This window comes from Ictalurus furcatus, chromosome 22 (assembly GCF_023375685.1).
Source record: "Ictalurus furcatus strain D&B chromosome 22, Billie_1.0, whole genome shotgun sequence".
Classification (NCBI taxonomy): Eukaryota; Metazoa; Chordata; class Actinopteri; order Siluriformes; family Ictaluridae; genus Ictalurus; species Ictalurus furcatus.
Window position 1 is genome coordinate 9965509 of NC_071276.1, and position 18852 is coordinate 9984360.

Here is an 18852-nt window from a genome sequence, read left to right on the forward strand (position 1 = left end):
ATCTTTGATTTGTAATACAAGCCAATACACACAGAGGGCAATATATATATATATATGTATGTGTGTGTGTATATATATATATATATATATATATATATATATATATATATATATATATATATATAAAATAAACTGAATGAAAATTCTGACAGCATGTATAATTAACTAAAATGTTTTACTGTGCTGTGACTTGTGGTGAAACACTAAGGCTTGTGGTAATGATGCTCATTTCTGTCATTTTGCCATACAGGAAATACCATTGGCTGTGTGTTTCCTTAGGCTGACAAAGTGCATGGAGAAAAAAGTGAGAAAGAGGGATCTGCTGACAGCACGGTTTCACATCCATCTACTATTTCATTATTTACAATGTGGGGTCGTGATGTCATACGGAGGCATTTGCTGGATGTGTGCGGGCCACACTCAAACCACACAGAGTGCTTTGTCTCTTAAAGGACATATATGGCATAGGAATATCTCAGACATCTTTCTGAGTTGTAATAGTATATGAGAAGACACCACAGCATTGAGGAACCGCTTCTCTGTTACAGAACACGACAGAAGTTGTGTTCTTTTTTCTTAATCTGAACTGAGATGAAGAATTGTAAACGCCAGGAAAACAGAATACTTTTCATTTTCAAAACATGCAGTTTCATAAGAAAATGGTCATTTCCATGGAATAACTGCTAAAATGGAAAGGAGAAAGTGCTGTTCGGTTGTCATTTCTCTGCCAAAAACAGACCAGAATAGATAAGAAAATGACCCAGTTTACTGCCAAATTAGCCCATGTGTATGATTCAAGAAGGAGGAGGATATGCACTGTGGATGACTCACAAAAATGAGAATGTGATGCTATGAAAGACTGCCTGCTTTCATCAGTTTTCTGTTTATAATTAACATCTGGATATATACTTAATGCTTACTGAGTTTTCTCTTAAACTGTCATTTACAGAAAAATCCACAGTGTTAAAACCTGTAGGTTCTCACAGAGCTCTAGTTAGGGTTTTTTTTTGTTGTTAAATTCTGCAGTTCATTCACTTCAGCTCTATGGCTAGGATCCTTAAAACAACATATACTTTGACTCTTGATCCAGACAGCATCAAAGGCTATAATCTGCTTGGCCATCAAGCACTAGGACTCAACTGTCTCAGCAGTACATGGACTGATTTACAGTGATGTCTTGTGGGGACATATAGACACAAGGAAGTCATTTTAAGCCGGGAAACACTGTATGGTCTTTGAACAAGCATCCATAAAATCTTAGCTAAGAAATCCAACTCAGAACTTGACACTGCTGTGATTTTTAACACACACACGCGCACACACACACACACACACACACCATTCACAGAGACTTGTAGAGAGAGAATGGTGAGAGAAAACTTTACCGGCCTACCCATCTTGCCCTTCTTCCCAGGAACACCAGGAGCACCCTGCATAAAAAAAGAGTGAGAGAGAGAGGAGGAGGGGGGGAGACAAAAAAAGAACAAAGGGAGTCAGTTAATCAGTGATTATCGTGGATGTAATGTGCTGAGTCTTTGTTGAAAACACTCTCTTTCCTGCACAAAAGAGACTCTATCAGAGCACAGCACGCTCGCTCTGTCCATGCCTGAAAATGGGAGAGTTGATCTGGCTAATCCGTGGCAGACCTTTTTCCATCTCCTGAGAGGCTTATAATTCCCACACCGTAGGAATTCTGCCAGCACAAAGACCGTGGGCAAATATTGGGATAGTGACGAGTGCCCACCGTTGCTGGGAGGGTCTGTGTGGTTTTAGTTGAGCATGCCCCTCAGCATGAGCATGAACTTTCTACACTGCCTGGATTAAACGAGTAAAGTGCTCATGGGAATAAAGTAAACCACAAGGTTTTCTCCAATAGAACTTGCCACTTTCTGCTCCAGGGCTCTCCACCGCATGTTTCTGGAGGAAATTTATTCCTTACTATATTATGATTGGGATTAAATAGGTTGCAGTATCAGTGATTCAGTGTCTCAGAATTTCAATAAGTAGGAAAATTGCACTAGAACATGTTTTAACTGCTAACTCTCATGCTACTGATAGAGTCATGTGCATGTCATGTGTGTGGCTAAAGGTCAAAATTAAAGACTAAACTCACTCTTTCTCCATCAGGTCCTGGGAGACCAAAGAGCCCTGGCATTCCAATAAAGCCCTATAAAAGGAGAGAATGATGGGAGGAATTGTTAACATGAGTGGTTCTAGTGTCTGGAGCTACACTAAAGCCTCAGATGAAGTCTACAGAAGTCCAGCAGGTAGCCTCAGTTTATGGTGACTCTTCATGAAGACCTAGGCCTTGAGGCAAGTGTATATGCCCATGGACTGCATGGTGCTGGCTTCCACGATGTAGTCCAAGGGCACATACCCTCACGCCAGGGATCACTGAGGCTGGGCAGCTGGGTGGCACTGGGTTTAAAGACACAGCAATGATGGTTATGATGACTTCATGAATGAATACAACAATATGTAATGAGACTTCATGGGAAGATATACAGAAATGACAAGACAACCAAACAAACTGTGCATTGTGTCTCAGTACAGTAAGATCTTATGTCTTTTTCTCACAGTTTCAAGAGTAATCACAGAGTAAATCTTACTCTGAACCAATCTTCCAAACTGTGTGTGCATGTGTTTAAACATTTGACAATGCAGGCATACTATATACATATGGAACTAATAAAATTTGATACTTTTATAAGGGAAATCAACTCTGACTACCAAAAACAGGCAAATGTAAGATGTTTACAGTCTTGTGCTTCTCTACATAACCACAATAGACTGCTGATTTATGATTTCAAAGCTTCTTACATTAAATAATGCAGTATTCTGTAAAACTTGGGTTTATTTAAGGGACTGGAAATGTAAAATATGGCTAATGACCAGGAGCTGTTTATGTTCTAGCAATCATCCAAAAATAAATATATCTTAAGACATTGGGTTATATGTTTAAAGGGCCCAGAGAATGAAAAGCACTCATGTCAGTAGACACTATGTATTGTATGAACAAGAAAAGCAAGCAAAGATCTAGCACAGTGTATGCTATTGCCCTGGAGTCCAACTATCTATTTAGTATAATACATTAGAATTGCTATAGCCAAAGACAGGAAATACATAAGAACTGACGTCCTTGAAGTCACTCACCCGAACTCCTTTTGGTCCTGTATTTCCTATTGGCCCTGGCAACCCCTACAAAACACAAAACTGTGAAGTAGCATTTTGGGTTTTCAGCTGAAATCATTCATAATACTATGCACACACTGATATTAGAATAATGCTGCCTGTCAAGTCAACTCCAGTATTGTCGAGAAACAACATTTCTCAGAATGCAGTGCGGCCTACAAACATGGCAACCCCAGACTACACCTCCCAAAACACATGAACTTTGTAATGTTCACAGTCACCGGATTTCTAATCATGTATACCTGTTCCCAATCACCATAAATAGTGTGTTTACCTGACCTTACCAAGCCGTTCATTCTGTGTATTGATAGTCTGGTCTTGATCTTGTTTTGCTACCTGGTTTTTGGATTTTTGTGGTTTGCTAATCACCTGATTATTACCTGTTTCCTGTTTATGACTTTTGGTTCACGATTTGGATTAGTTTGTCAGCTCTATTAATAAACTAACTGTATTTGCATCCATTTCAGTCTATCTTTCATGAGACTACCAATGTTAAGTCCACATCTGTATTTAATGTTTTATAGCTATCTTTGCTGAAACCCTATCATTACTTAAAGTGAAGTCTAATATTATATAATTAATGTATGCAGGGTCAGGCAATTATTATTATTATTATTATTATTATTATTATTATTATTGTTATTATTGTTATTATTATTATTATTATTATTAGTATTATTGTGATTCTTCTTCTTATTATTGTTCTTCTTGTTATTATTATTATTAAATGATAATTTTTCTTCCCAGTTTGGTCACCTGCCAACCCATCCAGCTCTTCCCCATCATATGACAACTACCAACTGGGTTTCCTCGAAGAGGCCAACCACGTCTTTACAAACTGCTGTCTCACAGTCCACATAACACTTGGAGGATAGTGCTATCTACCCTCTTACATACAGAAAGCTGTAGCATGGCCATTTTTGCTCCCTTGACTCCTGGCCATGGATGGCTGTGGCTTTGTTGGGATTTGGACCCAGAGTCTCCTGAGGACATGGCAAATGCTTTTCTGTTGTGCTCTGTTGAGCCACATCAAGCAATTTAAGTCATTGATAACTGTGTAGCGAGCTGGGAAACCCCATCAAGAGGTGAACAAGGGACAAAACTGCATTTAAAGCTTCCATGCTCACTGCACGCTCCATCATCACTGACACTGACAGCTGATGTCCGATTACAAACTAAATTATTCAGATATATGTCTATTTCTTGATGACACCTCGCTATCCAACAACTTGTTAGATATCAATCAAAGCATAACATTCACTCTGTGAGGAAATAACACGTAACTAGCAAGGTTTTAGATATCTTTAGGCAGATTGACTACATTTACCTTTGCAATTGTTAAACTGGCTCCTTGCACAACACATTTGCAGGAGGATAGACTAGGTTAAAAAGTAAATTTCCACATCATTTTTGTAAAATACAGTATATTTATGGGGTAAAAGTATGGTACAGGCAGAAAACCCCTAAAACCCTAATAGGCTGTTTGCCAGAATTCAACAACTATGCCATTGGCTGGGTTTTCTCAGACCGCCACACATATCTACTGTCATATATTTATCAGAAAGTTTATCAAATGTTTTAACATTAATGCAATTGCAATCCATGCACAATAAAGCAATGTCTGAGAACTAATCAAGCTTGACAAAGCCAATGCTGATCTTAGCATGCTGTAATGAGAAACATAACTGTGCTGATGAAGCAAAGAGTCATGTGGAAACTGTCTGTTTTTTATTAAAGTTGTAGTAGAAAACCAGCGTGGCTTTTTTTTTTAACAAGAATAGACTGATAACTGTAAACTACAAACCTCATCTCCAGCCATGTTTCCTTACTTTCTATCAACACCACCTCAAGTTCCATATAACGTTCTTTCAAATATTTACAATTCCACTAATAGAAGCCAATTCAAGCAGGCCCCAATGTAAATGACTGGCGCTCTGGAACACTGAAATGTTGTAGTTATAGTGACTATGGTAAATCTTGTGGATGTGAGATCACTTATAGGGGGCAGTTCATGGAAAGAGACATTTCTGGGTCTGTTCTGCATTTCACATATGGGGTTCAGGTACATTTAAACAAACTCAAATCTCCAGTTTTTGCATCACAGAGCATCTTCACTTAAACCGAAGACAACAGTATGACTGTAATCTGCCATGTTGGCCAACGCTCCAGCTGGCCTTTGTAAAGCAGGTCTAATAATCAATGCAGTAGTATTGTCCAGATTTGTGAATCTCTGCTATCATAAACATTTCAACTAAAGCCAAACTCAAATCACTGCGCCAGATGTGCAGAGTTTGGAGTCTATGAGGATGAACCAGAGCACGAATTATCATGCCGAGAGCTGCCATAAGAGACGCACCACACAATGTTCCAGAGCTTGGGAATGTGATTCATGCCTAAGGTTGTTCAAAGAAGATTAGGCATGATGTGGTGTAGTGTCAGTCTTGCCTATAAGACAAACTTACTTTCCATGTCAGAGAATGTCAAACATGGAGCATGTGTAAAGAGCTGATGGCTTTATCTTTAGCCTCCTGTACAGAATTTTTGTGCATACATTTCTAAGACCACTGTACAAGCCAGCAGCACAACAGGAAATTTACTGCACCTGCCTGCCAGGATAACCTTTGGCACCCGGGTTTCCATCTGGCCCTTGGTCTCCCTGAAGAATGGTATAGAAAGAAAGAGACTGATGTGACAGATATACTGAAAGGATGAATTCATCCCAATAAATATGTGATTAGTAGTAACAACTCACTTTTTTATAAATAATAAATTATGAGAAATGTAGAAAGAGCTGAGGAAAGCAGTGATTTTTGTTTGGTAAATTTACATGTCACTCACCTGCCTAATATTAAATAGCTTTTTCCCTATTTTATTTATATGTATACACACACACGCACACACACACACACACACACACACACACACACAGTCATGTGAAAAAACAAGTAGACCCTATGGAAATTGTTTTTTTGTTTGTTTGTTTGTTTGTTTGTTTGTTTGTTTACATATTTGGACAGGCAAACATTTTATCCTATTAATACAGGTGATACACTCTATCAAATGATACATAAAAAAAATCAGTCACATGGAAAAAGTAAGTACGCCCCTACATTTATCACACCTTCAAATCCATAAAATTTTAATCAGGTGTTCAAGATTGGGTGCCAGTGATTAGAACCTGCTTAGGGTGTGCAGCTGTTATTTAAAACTCTCACATTTAGTGTCTGGTGTTCCCTTTGCTATTGAGGTGTGCGGTGTCATCATGCCAGGATCTAAATAGTTCCGTAAGGCCTTCAGAAAAAAGGTTGTGGATGCCTATGAGTCTGGCAATTATTTGAAATACATCATTCCACTGTAAGGAAAATCATCTGGTGCAGATTTCAAACGACTGCCAATTTCTCCAGGACTGGTTGTCAGGACTGGCCAGGTTCAGCCCAGGAGCAGACCATCTGATGCAAAAAGAAGTCTCCAAGAACTACAAAATTTCATCACAGGATCTGCTAGTAATTCTTGCAATTGGTGTCAACGTGCATGCTTCTACAATCAGAAAGAGATTGCACAAATTTGACCTACATTGGGAGTGTGCCAGGAAAAAGATTTTGCGGTATAAAAAGAACATTAGAGCAAGACTACAGTTTGCCAATGAGTATATAGGCAAAGACCAGGTCTTTTGGAATAATGTGATCTGGACAGAAGAATCAGAGATAGAGTTGTTTGGCCACAGTAACAGCAGATATGTTTGGTGCAGACCAAATACAGCTTTTCAGGAGAAGCACCTCATACCAACTGTGAAGCACGGTGGTGGAAATGTTGTGGTTTGGGGTTACTTCACTGCCTCAGGCACTGGACAGCTTGCATTCATTGATGAATTCTATGAATTCTGCATCATATCAAAGAGTGCTTGAAGATAATGTGAGGCCATCTGTCCGAAAGTTGAAGTTGAACTGAAAGTGGACCTTTCAACAGGATAATGATCTGGCACATCTAACAATGAATTGCTCAAAAGTAAGAAATGGAGGGTTATGGAATCATTTCTAAAGAAATTATTTCTGCTAAAGTTGGCAATACTAGCTTCTGAGGCCAAAGGTGTACTTACTTTTTCCACAGAAGAATATCACATTTATTGATATTTCTATTGAATAAATGATTGAAAATGATACTTTTCCTTGTGGTTTTGTTCAAGTATATCAACTTCATTAATAGGCGCTGTTTCAAAGATGATCAAATGTTCGCTTGTGCAAATATGTCAAAAAAAGCCAACAATTTCCATGTGGTGTACTTATTTTTTTCACATGACATATATGTGTATAGGTGCATTTGGAAGTAGCCAAAACCAAGGACATAGGCTTATTCTTTTAATGCATTTAAGTTTTATAATTTATATGTACATTTTATTATTTCAGCTTATGGAACTTTGTAATGCCACCCAATGAATGTCATTTTATGATGTATTGTATGGGCTAGTAAGCCAAATGCAATTACTGTGCAAGGAAAGAATTTATATGAAATTGTATGCTACCTACTAAGTAATGACTATGAATCATTCTGACAAAAATGTTTTTGATATTCGCAGCAATGGAAAGCTACTTAAAGAGCACTAGGACTATTATAACTTTTAAGAAACATAAACTTACATAAAAAAAGTCTTATAAAAGTGTAACAAAGTACTGAAGCACAAGTATTCACTGTGTGTAATATGTCCATTATAAAGTCTAAAAGAAAGCACACAGAACCAGGCAGTCTGGCCAAGTTTAATATTAACGGGCCAAACCGATTATAGCTACGCATATTCATTTATGGCATCTTTAGTGATTTTTAGCATGCGGTGGTTTTGGATTCTGTCCATTCTTCTATATCAAAACTGTCTCTGTAGCTGGACAACATTCTACAGAGACTACAGAACTATTTGATGTCATCTCTCTACTGAAGTGAAAATAGAAATGTTATATATAAAGGAAGATAATGGAGTATTAAAAACTCACAGGCTCTCCAGGATGGCCAGGTGGACCAGGATGACCTTTTTGTCCCTGAAGAGAGAAAAAATGTGAATAGGGTGAGAGATCATTCCAGTAAACAGTGTTGGTCATCGGCAGGGGCCCAAGAAAAGGAGCTGAATGACTATATTTACAAGAGAAAAAAAAAACTGTTGTCTTCATAAAGAGCTGTTCATGAATTGTGAGATCTTTTTTTTTTTTTTTTTTTTTTTTTAACACTGTAGGAGTATCACCACAAAGCCCATTAAATGGCTTGAGTCAGCTGATTGTAACTCAGCACCAGACGGAGATCATGACTCTTCTAAAGGAAACTCCTACTGAGCCCATTGTATAGTTTCCATGCAGAACATGCAAAACTGACCCGTACAAAGCCTGTTACAAATCTTTCCAGCAATGGAAGAGCAATGAGTGGTAAGGAACTCAATGACTGTTTAAGTACAGAACAGTTATTCCTTATAAGCAGATCTGGAGCCACTTTCCAATCATAATAATTGCAGAATGCACCTTTAAACTCTCCCGAGGAAGATTTTATGTTATGTCATCCAGCACTTGGAGAGTCAACTCAGTTCCCCATATATTCTTTGAGCTTCTGGAGGTCATCATCATTAAAGCCATTGTTTTTGTACACTAGTGAATTGTGCAGGCTTGCTTTAGTGCACGATCAATGTTAGGGAAATGACGTGAGGGTCTTAAAGTATGAGCAATAAGACAGCTATGGAGGATTATGTGTAATTATGTACAGCTATGAAGAATTATGCATATGATTTTGAACATTTAAAATATCATGCAATTATTGTAGTGGTAAATCACGGGTAAGCCTTGCTGAATGAACTGTTTTCGATTAAGAAGCAACGCAGCAGTGTGTGCCTTGGCAGAGTAAGTTGTAATCACCTTCATGCTCACAGTAATGAAAAGTAAGTTTGGGTAATGATAAACTTTGAACTAGAAGAGGTGTGTTTTTAATTTTTTAAAAAGGTTGTTTTTTCTTGTGGTGCCAAGAAACCAAATCAAACCATTCTGAAGAATTATGCAAGGCACTGTTTTAAACTAACAGTAGCTGAAATTATTCATTCATGTTGTAATTCCCTTTTACCCGGAAACCCACAAAAAAATACTTTAAAATCATTGCTAGTATATGGTGCCCTCCAAAATTATTGGCACCTAGCATGAACATGAGCAAAAAATATATGCTCAAAAGTATGTACACATCTGATCATCACACCTATATGTGCTTCTTCCCCAAACTGTTGCCACAAAGTTGAAAGCATACAATTGTACAGGATGGCTTTTTATGCTGTAGCATTACAATTTCCTTACAAATCGAGGTCCATGAAGACATGGTTTGCCAAGGTTGGAGTGGAATAACATGGGTGGCCTGCACAGAGCCCAGACCTCAGTCCTACTGAACACCTTTGGGATGAACTGGAATGACAATTGTGTGCCAGGCCTCCTTACCCAACATCAGTGCCTGACCTCACTAATGCTCTTGTGGCTGAATGGAAAATCCTCACAGACATGCTCCAAAATCTAGAGCAAGGCCTTCCCAGCAAAGGGGGGATTGAATCTGGAAAGGGATGTTCAAAAAACACATATGGTGTGATGGTCAGGTGTCCACAAACTTTTTTGCCATATAGTGTACATATAAAAAGAGTATAAGGAAGTGATTGAAAGTGATTGTTTGAACTCACAGGGAGACTGTATGGTTTTATTTAAACACAAATATGCATATGTAAACAATGATTTTAAATGTAAATTGGCACCTAATTTTTTTTTTTGGCACATTTATATTTGAGAAGAAGTAATAACCGTTTATATATATGTGTGTGTGTGTGTGTGTGTGTGTGTGTATATATATATATATATATATATATATATATATATATATATATATATATATATAGGCAGTAAGGAAGAAAGCTGCATTCAGAAGTAGCCAAAGTCAAGGACAAGGGCTTATTCCTCTAGTGTATTAGTGAGAATAAAGATAAATAGTTTAGATAAATAGCTTTTACACTCTCTGAGCAATGCATGTGACAGATAATAAAGGGCAGACAACATGTGTATTAGGAATTGTCTACACCTAGAACAGACAGTGCATCAGGCCTTTATAGTTGTGGCTGCTGTATGTATGTCTCAGCATTCCAACACTGATGAGGATTACCGCCTGCACAAACACACACCCTGCAGCTGCTACTTTGCCAATGCCAATCAATCCATCAACAGCAAATTACTGCACAAGACAGCATGGTGGGAGGCCAAATCTCTTTACTAAGTACACACAGGTCCTGAAAGGCCATGCAATTATGGTAGCCTCCTTTCAAAGCAAATAACAACATAAATAATAAGCTGGCACAGAGGTGAAATACTGATCAAAGCAAGCATGCACAGTGTGTAACATCTCTATACCGGAACTGATTGCTGTGGAGATGAAGACAAAGAACAATGTTCAGTCTATCCCTGAATGATGTACAATAGGGGAAATAAGTACTGAATGCATCAACATTTATTTCAGTAAACATATTTCCAATGAGGTTATTCACATGAAATTTTCACCAGACATCGGTTTTAACTCAAGAAATCCGCAAATATAAAGAATTCACAACATTAAAGTCCATAAATAAAGTTATGTGCAATAAAGTGGAATGACACAGGATAAAAGGATTATCTCAAAATATTAGAATAAAGAATTTATATTACAGAAATGTCGACCTGAGAAGCTCTAATCAGCTAAATAATGGTCCAAAACACCTGCAAAAGTTTCCTGAGCCTTTAAAAAGAACTGGAACATTGCTCAGTGGTCCAAAGTCCTCTTTTCAGGTGAAAGTAAACTTTGCATTTCATTTGGAAATCAAGGTCCCAGAGTCTGCAGGAGGAGTGGAGGGGCACAGAATCCAAGTTGCCTGAAGTCCAGTGTGAAGTTTCCACAGTCAGTGATGATTTGGGGTGCATTGTCATCTGCTGGTGTTGGTCCACTGTGTTTTCTCAAGTCGAGAGTCGATGCAGCGTCTACCAGGAGAGTTTAGAGCACTTCATGCTTCCCTCTGCTGACAAGCTTTATGGAGATGCTGATTTCCATCCATCTGCCCACGGTGCCAAAACTACTAGTAACTGGTTTGCTGGCCATGGTATTATTGTGCTTGACTGGCCAACCAACTCGCCTGACCTAAACCCTGTAGAGAATCTATGAGAGACTCCACACCCAACAATACAGACGAGCTGAAGGCCGCTATCAAAGCTACCTGGGCTTCCATAACACATCAGCAGTGCCACAGGCTGATTGCCTCCATGCCACGCCGCACTGATGTGGTCATTCATACGAAAGGAGCCCTGAACAAGTATTGAGTGCATAAAATAACATACTTTCCAGAAAGTCAACATTTCTGTATTATAAATTCTTTATTCTAAAATTCTGAGATACTGGATTTTTTATTTCCATGAGTTGTAAGCCGTAATCATCAAGATTAAAACAAAAAAGGCTTGAAATATTTCACTTTATGAGTAATGAATCTAGAATATATGAAAGTTCAACTTTTTGAATTAAATTACGGAAAAAAATGAGCTTTTCCACGATATTCTAATTTTTTGAGATGCAGCTGTGTACATACACAGTATATATAAGGCTACCTCAGTCCCATGAGAAGAGTTAAAGTGGAGAAGCCAGCCATGCCAAACTACACAGCAATGGAAAAGAAAATGAGAAAGTCCAGGATAACCATCAGTGCCAATTTTTTATCTCCCAGACTGAAACAGCCCTCTAGTGTTGCAAGCCAGAGACACTGAGGAGTTGAGGGTAGAGCTGAGCAATATCATGATATGACATCTGAATATTATCTATATCATCAATTCAGTGTTTTTAGAATGTCTTTGTTACTCAGTAACTGCTTGGACATTAAAAAAAAATTCTGTTTCACTTTCTTTCCATTCTGTCATAAAATACCTTTTTTTAAAAAATAAAAATAAAATAAATGTTTGACAAACATCTATGAACCTACAGTCATGTGAAAAAATAAGTACACCCCATGGAAATTTTTTTGTTTGTTTGTTTGTTTGTTTGTTTTTTTTACATATTTGGACAAGCAAACATTTCATCCTCTTTGAAAGTGCCTGATACACTCTATCAAATGACACATAAAATTGACATTTTGTAGTAATTTTCACAATTTAAATGAACAAAAAATAGATCAGTCACATGGAAAAAGTAAGTACACCCCTACATTTATCACACAAAGAGGATCAATTGTTTGCTTGTCCAAATATGTCAAAAAAGCAAAATGATATATTGTAATGCAAAATGTTAAAATTGTGATATGATATTTTTGCATTATAGCACAGCTTTGGCTGAATGTGTGTTGTGATATGACGACACATCTTGGCCAAAATCTGCAGAAAATCTGTGGTAACAGAAAAATTGCAAGCTCTTCTGAATATTGCAGAGTTTGCTTGATTTTTCATCAATTTCTGTGATCGCAAAATCCCGGAATCCGGGAGCACTGCGATTTGCAAACAATTGCATATTTTTTTAATAATTAAAGACATTTATCTTCTACCCCTAGCAAATTGTTAAGGCTGGCATGTGTGCATTTTCCTGGTGTGTGTTTTGCATGTCGTTTCAGTATAAGGAGAGTATAAGGTGTGTGAATATCTGCGTGTGTGGGATAATGGAATCCAGATCATGGGCCAGAATCTTGGCAGAGCTTGTGAGTGTGGCACTCTGTCTTCTACAGCAAACTGATAAATTGGTGCTTTTAACGACTTGGATTTGCTCTGAATGCTGTTGCTCTGAGTGCAGCTGATGAAGACAAGATGGATCCCTGGCTGTGAGTTCTTGCGCTTCCTCAGAAATTTGTGCTTTCATTCACATGGACAAGACCTGATAAAACAGGCAGACAATGATTCTAACAACCTGCTGCTTACAAATGATACACTGAAACTGGACTGTGCCTGATATGAACTCCTCTCTGCCATGAAACATACAGAACATCTCCTGCCAATGAACTGCAGTGACTCTAGCTCCTTTTTGATGATCATTCATTTTAAAGGCGTGTTTTATGGTGATGTATAGTGACTGACATTTCCTACTCTTTTCTGACACGAATGTAGTGTTTAAAAGGATTTTCGATTTTAGTTTAGAGTATTATTATCTAGGAAAAAGATCAAATGAATAATTCTCTAATAGTATTAAATCTAATATTAAAATATGTGGATTATTGTACTAAAGTATATAGACTAAAATGGACAGTATTATAATATCTCATATCATAAAATTCTCCTTGCATTTAAAAATCAGACACAGTGGGAACATAGTTTGGCTGATTTTTGTTTGTGTGTGTGTGTGTGAGTGAGTGTGTTTTTACAATTTTTTTTTTTTTTTACTCCTTTTCACATTCCTCCCTCTGCATGTCTCATTCTGGCTCCATCTTCCTCCCAAATGATCATTCACCTCTGACTTGCTGACTCAGACCAGCACTTTCCAGCACTTGTGTATTTTTTCCTTGCTGAAAGCAGACATTTGGTTTTATGGCTACTCATGAGTTCTATTAGAACAGGGGCTGTGATTGGAGGAAGAAAGAACAAAGATCAGGCTGATTATCTGAATGGATAAACAACAAGGGAAAGCAACAAGGGTGAGACCGAGGGCAAGCGACAGCCTGAGGAAAGCTGAAGTGGCATGATAGCTGATAGTAGACAGTTGCGTCGCGACTGTTTAGACAGACACCTACAGAGGTCTCCAGCATGTGTTTCGGAGTACCCGATTTAGCATGACTCATGTGCACATTTTTAAGTCAAGGCTTTGTTTTGTCAGCGTACTAGTGTGTGATAGGAGCTTAAAAGAAGGATAGGCTGTAATACATCTACCAAATTAGCCTTTGTTCATGTTTCCTTCACAGCTACAAAACTTTATATATACGACAACATTCCCCTCAGTCAAGTGTATTCCAATTCACATAAGAATAGAAGGAGGGAAATCCCACTATTGTAAAAGTGCAAAAGCGAGACAGAACGAATCACGGTTATACGTGTAAGTCTCATAAGGATTTAGTTTTTTTTTGTTTTTCTGCCCACACATTTGTGAGCTTCCTTCATGGTTTCCACCATCTAAAACCCCAGGAGTGTTGATTATTTTTATGTGCTTTCCACTGGGCCTTGGCCACTCAAATATCTCCACACTAAAACTAGTCAGCATGTCAGCTTGCCCCCTCCTCTTGTTTGAACCGTTTCTGTTGGTGACCCTGATCTGGCTTCATTTCAGTGTTTACCCATTTTTCAATGAAGCCTGAGGATGTCTCTTAAGCCTGGCCATGAGGCCAACTGTCAGCAGGACGTTTCAGTAAAGCAACCGGTCTGAGATCAGCTTTCAGCACCGTGGTCCCTGAAATTCAATCAGTTTGAGGCAGCACAACTGATCCTGGATCAGGATGACAGAGATAAGCACAAAATCATGTTCTTTTTGCTCCATCTGCATTTCATAAATGCTTCTGAGTCATGTTTTGGCTTTCATAATAGGAGTACGTTAAAAAAAAATATTTTTTTCCCTCCTTTTACCTTATATAGTGGCATATAAGTGCATGACACACTGAGCTCCAAATGCCTTCAGTGAGTCAGATTGCAGTAAAAAGTGTGGAATACTACACTGTACTGTAACAGACGTTATTAGCCTGCGCTTGTCCTATTACACAACACTGTCTCTCACTGCCAGACAAGACATCTGCTTTTATGCTGAGAATGTGTGTGAAAGGGTCTGAAGAATTATCTATAGACATACACAATTGGTAATCAAGACCATTTGTTTTCCAGCTAATTGTCAGCTAGCAATGTAGATAAATACATCCAGCTCCATATATTCTCTATACCCTGATTAGTTTCTGCTCTTCACTTGCCATCTTTTTTCATTCAAATGGTTTCTTCTCTAGACAGGGGGATTGTATGGAATAATCTTGTGTTTAGTGCCAGTGGTAATTTAGCAGCACTAGTGTCTCCAAGTAATTTTCCACGAGCTTTTAATGTATTTTTTCAGCTGCAACTTTGTGATTAAGGACATATGTGAGCAAAAAGGCAGCCAGGTAATTCCATTACTTTACAATGTTTCAAACAGTCATTTTGCCTCAAAACATATTGGCACTCAAAAACGTTGCCGTGTGAATGTGATGTGCGTCATTATGCACTGCTCAGCATTACTACATGCAAAAGAGTATTTATAAAACATCACTGGACATGCATTAGGCTCTGAAAAGACCCGCTGCAAATGACATATTGCTTCATCTATGAGACTAGGAAATTGGAAAATCCTTAGGAACAAAAATCCTACTTTCCCCATTGAAAGAGAGAGAGTGAGCACGAAGAGGACACTGGAGTGCGAGCAACAGGCACGACGCCAGGCGGAGTTGCTCAGCATTCAAGTCCAAAAAATGGCCGGCTGGAACCAGTCATTTCCTCTCAAGCTGTCCAGTGCTGGTCTGTTAATATGATCTCAAAAACATGACTGATGACTTTTCTACACTGGCACGAAGCTCGTTGGCTCATTTGATACCACTGAAAGAATCGCATTCCCCAACAGCTGACAAACGACAAATTACAACTCACAGGGGATGGTTTTAGAAATAATGATGCGATTTTATAGGTATCACAGGGAAGTTTCACCCAAAGGTATGCAGCTGCGAAAAGACTGACATCATCAATCATCGCTGACAAAAAGGTGCTGAGTGAGCCAGTTTATTTGCCAGGCATAATGACCCCTAATCAGTGCGTGAAATAATGAACATGTACATTTCACAATTTTATGATGTCATAAGCTGGCCACTGTGTTAGAGAATATGACAGAGAACACCAGCTCGCCGTATCTGGAGCCTGTTAGGCTTTCATCCAAACAAATGAGAAGAAACATCCAGCGCAATGCAGACGTTCTACACCGAATTGGGATCTTTCTCCCTCAGATGAGTCAATGGGATTTCACACTGGCCTGAATCACGGAGAAGGCCTCTCTTCATGGAAAAACCCAAACATAAAATAACATGCAATCACTCACCCACAAACCTGGAGAACATTTACCGGCTTTGATTTATATGCCACAACACAGATGGGTCTGAGAAACCACTATAGCACAATATATGCTTGGATTTCTTCCACAGCTATGATGTTTGTTGGGAAAACTTGAACACACATGCCATTAAGGGTAATCAAATGTTCCAAGCACCTGGAGAGTGAAATCACAAGTAGTGGTTAGTTAAGAGGTTCCTTACTTGTCGACCGGCTTGTCCAGGTAGTCCGGGTGGTCCCATTATCCCAGGGTCCCCCTGAAAAAGTGAATGTCATAACATAACATTTATAACTACTATGTCAATAATATACAACAAATTGCATACACATGGATGGCACTAATATAAGTTTATACACATCTGTGTTTCCATTGTTTACGCTTCTGCAAGTCCCAATGCTATACATTGCCTAATGCATTAATGCTACTACATTAGGAGTCAAAGGGAAGTGCATACTTTTGCTCCATTTGGCACTCTGCCAGGGGAGAGTCCAGGGTCCCCTTTTCTTCCCTATGACACACAGACAGGAAACAAGTGAGGCTTTTACAGGATACATGTGTACTGTAAGTGTGTGTAAAACATGCCTCCGACACAGGGAGATATATTGCAAATGTGCATGCACACTGTTGATCTACAAGTAATAGACTAAATATCTTATCATATGACAATTTTCACATATCAGACCAACTACTCAATTATTATTAAAAAAAAAAAATCACCAGGCTATTGAATCTTAATGGCACAAAGAGCAGTATCAATCACTGAATATAATCTCCAAGTCACTGCGACATTGCAACATTGCATCCTACAGTTATTACTATTACATTACATACAGTTATTATTATTACTTATTATGATCATAATTATGCCTTAGCATACAGTATATTAAAAACCAGGTCGACTAAACCATTGTTGAATAATCCAATCTGATTGGTCAGAGGGTACAGTTCAACCCTGACTGTAGATTCATGTGCAAGGTTTATATGAATGAAATCATTCTAAAATCAGTTATCACTCACATATTATCATTTCTATAGTAACAATGTTCACAGGGATTTGGATGGAAGACACTCCACATAAACAAGTTTTAAAAAAGTTTGCAATTGTTGAAACGAGCATGTCCATGAGGAGACATATTTAGCATTTTTGGAAAGAGTCTTCAGTGTTATGATGAAAGAGTTTGTAGTGTGCTATTTCTCAGGGACATGACAAATACAAAATTTCTGTCCTGTTTATTGACTCTTTACAGACTGTTTATAGTTATATAATGTAATTGAGAACATGGACTAAATTGTTTTGCTGACATTCCACAATATTAAACATCATCTTCTAATAAATAAATATTTAATTAGCTTTGGCAAATTGCTGTGGTATAAGAGGAATAAGCCCATTTTCAATATGCTGTTATTGAAAAATAATCCTCACACCACCCCATTATTGATTCTTTTCCAATACAGCACTCTTCTAATCTGGATGTTAATCCAGGCCTGAGTTTACTGTAAAAATAAATAAATAAATAAATAAATAAATAAATAATGGATCATGTGAATCCTGTGACTCATCAAAACCCCACAGAAACACAAATTTGGACCATTTGAGGTTGGTCAAAATGGCCTATTGATTGTAAATTTGTAACAATTTGCATTTCTTAAATCAAACGAAATGTTAACAAAGGTTAAGTATAGAAATACTTGGAAGAATTAAGAAATAAGATGGATGAATAGAACTGGAAAAAAAAACTATATGTAATTATTAACTATTAACTATTGTTGGATGATGTATTATCATTATTTAATGGTGTTTAATAGGAGCATTTTTTTAAGTTCTCAAATATAATTGATAACTGACAGATTTTGCTTGTAGCTCTTAAAACCAAAAGAGCAAGAGCTTTTCTTTTCCTCACTCAGCATTTTCCACTGACATTCGATGTCATATTAATGAGAAACCCAATGCAGAAGTAGAGGAGACAGCAAATTGGACTCAAAGTTTATACCTTTTCTAATAACTTTGTATGAAATCAAGCCAATTGAACCATTTGTTTGAATTCACACTAATTTTTGATGAAACAAGGTTCATATACCACTCTTACAATGGCCAACACAGCAATATTAAAATGAGACATACCATATACCCTGTGCTACTGTATTAAAGCACTGGATATGCATTATTTTCATTCCAAAGTCCGGCATTATAAGAGCTGCTAATACTAATAGCAGTGACAGAAAACTGTAAGGCAGCTTTTCTACTATTGAGAATCTCCAGGGCAGTTTACAGCGACATGGCCAATAAATGCTCTTGAACCCAAGTCCGTTATTTATACAAGAGCGTCGCCCATATATGCCTGCAAGAAAGAGTTACAGTACGCTCGCCAAAGACACCGGGGATCACCAGGCACATTCTTCTGCCTTTTCAGGCAATGGGTGGCAGTCTGAATTAGTGTCCATGTCTCCTCACAGTCTTCATGTTTTATTCAGTCAAACTCACCACAAAGCTAGTATAATAACTGTTTTTGTGCTTGCTTGTTTAGTTGCCGGACTAAAGTGCCATGCTCTCATTATCGCTTCAGCATCTTTAACCGCAGGAACATGGTGTATACCTATTTCAGGAGTAATTTTAGTTGAAGACGACTGTCT

The 18852-nt window shown here is 38.0% G+C and overlaps 1 protein-coding gene across 1 annotated transcript in view; it reads right to left on the reverse strand.

Moving 5' to 3' along the window:
- col27a1b (collagen, type XXVII, alpha 1b) overlaps window positions 1-18852 on the reverse strand; it is a 73464-nt gene that overhangs the window by 35122 nt on the left and 19490 nt on the right. The window contains exons 6-12 of the mRNA XM_053610816.1: window positions 16676-16729; window positions 16424-16477; window positions 8175-8219; window positions 5795-5848; window positions 3154-3198; window positions 2114-2167; window positions 1386-1430 (exon numbers count right to left, since the gene is read on the reverse strand). Coding sequence (XP_053466791.1) covers window positions 1386-1430; window positions 2114-2167; window positions 3154-3198; window positions 5795-5848; window positions 8175-8219; window positions 16424-16477; window positions 16676-16729 — 351 coding nt within the window. The remainder of the gene's footprint in view (window positions 1-1385; window positions 1431-2113; window positions 2168-3153; window positions 3199-5794; window positions 5849-8174; window positions 8220-16423; window positions 16478-16675; window positions 16730-18852) is intronic.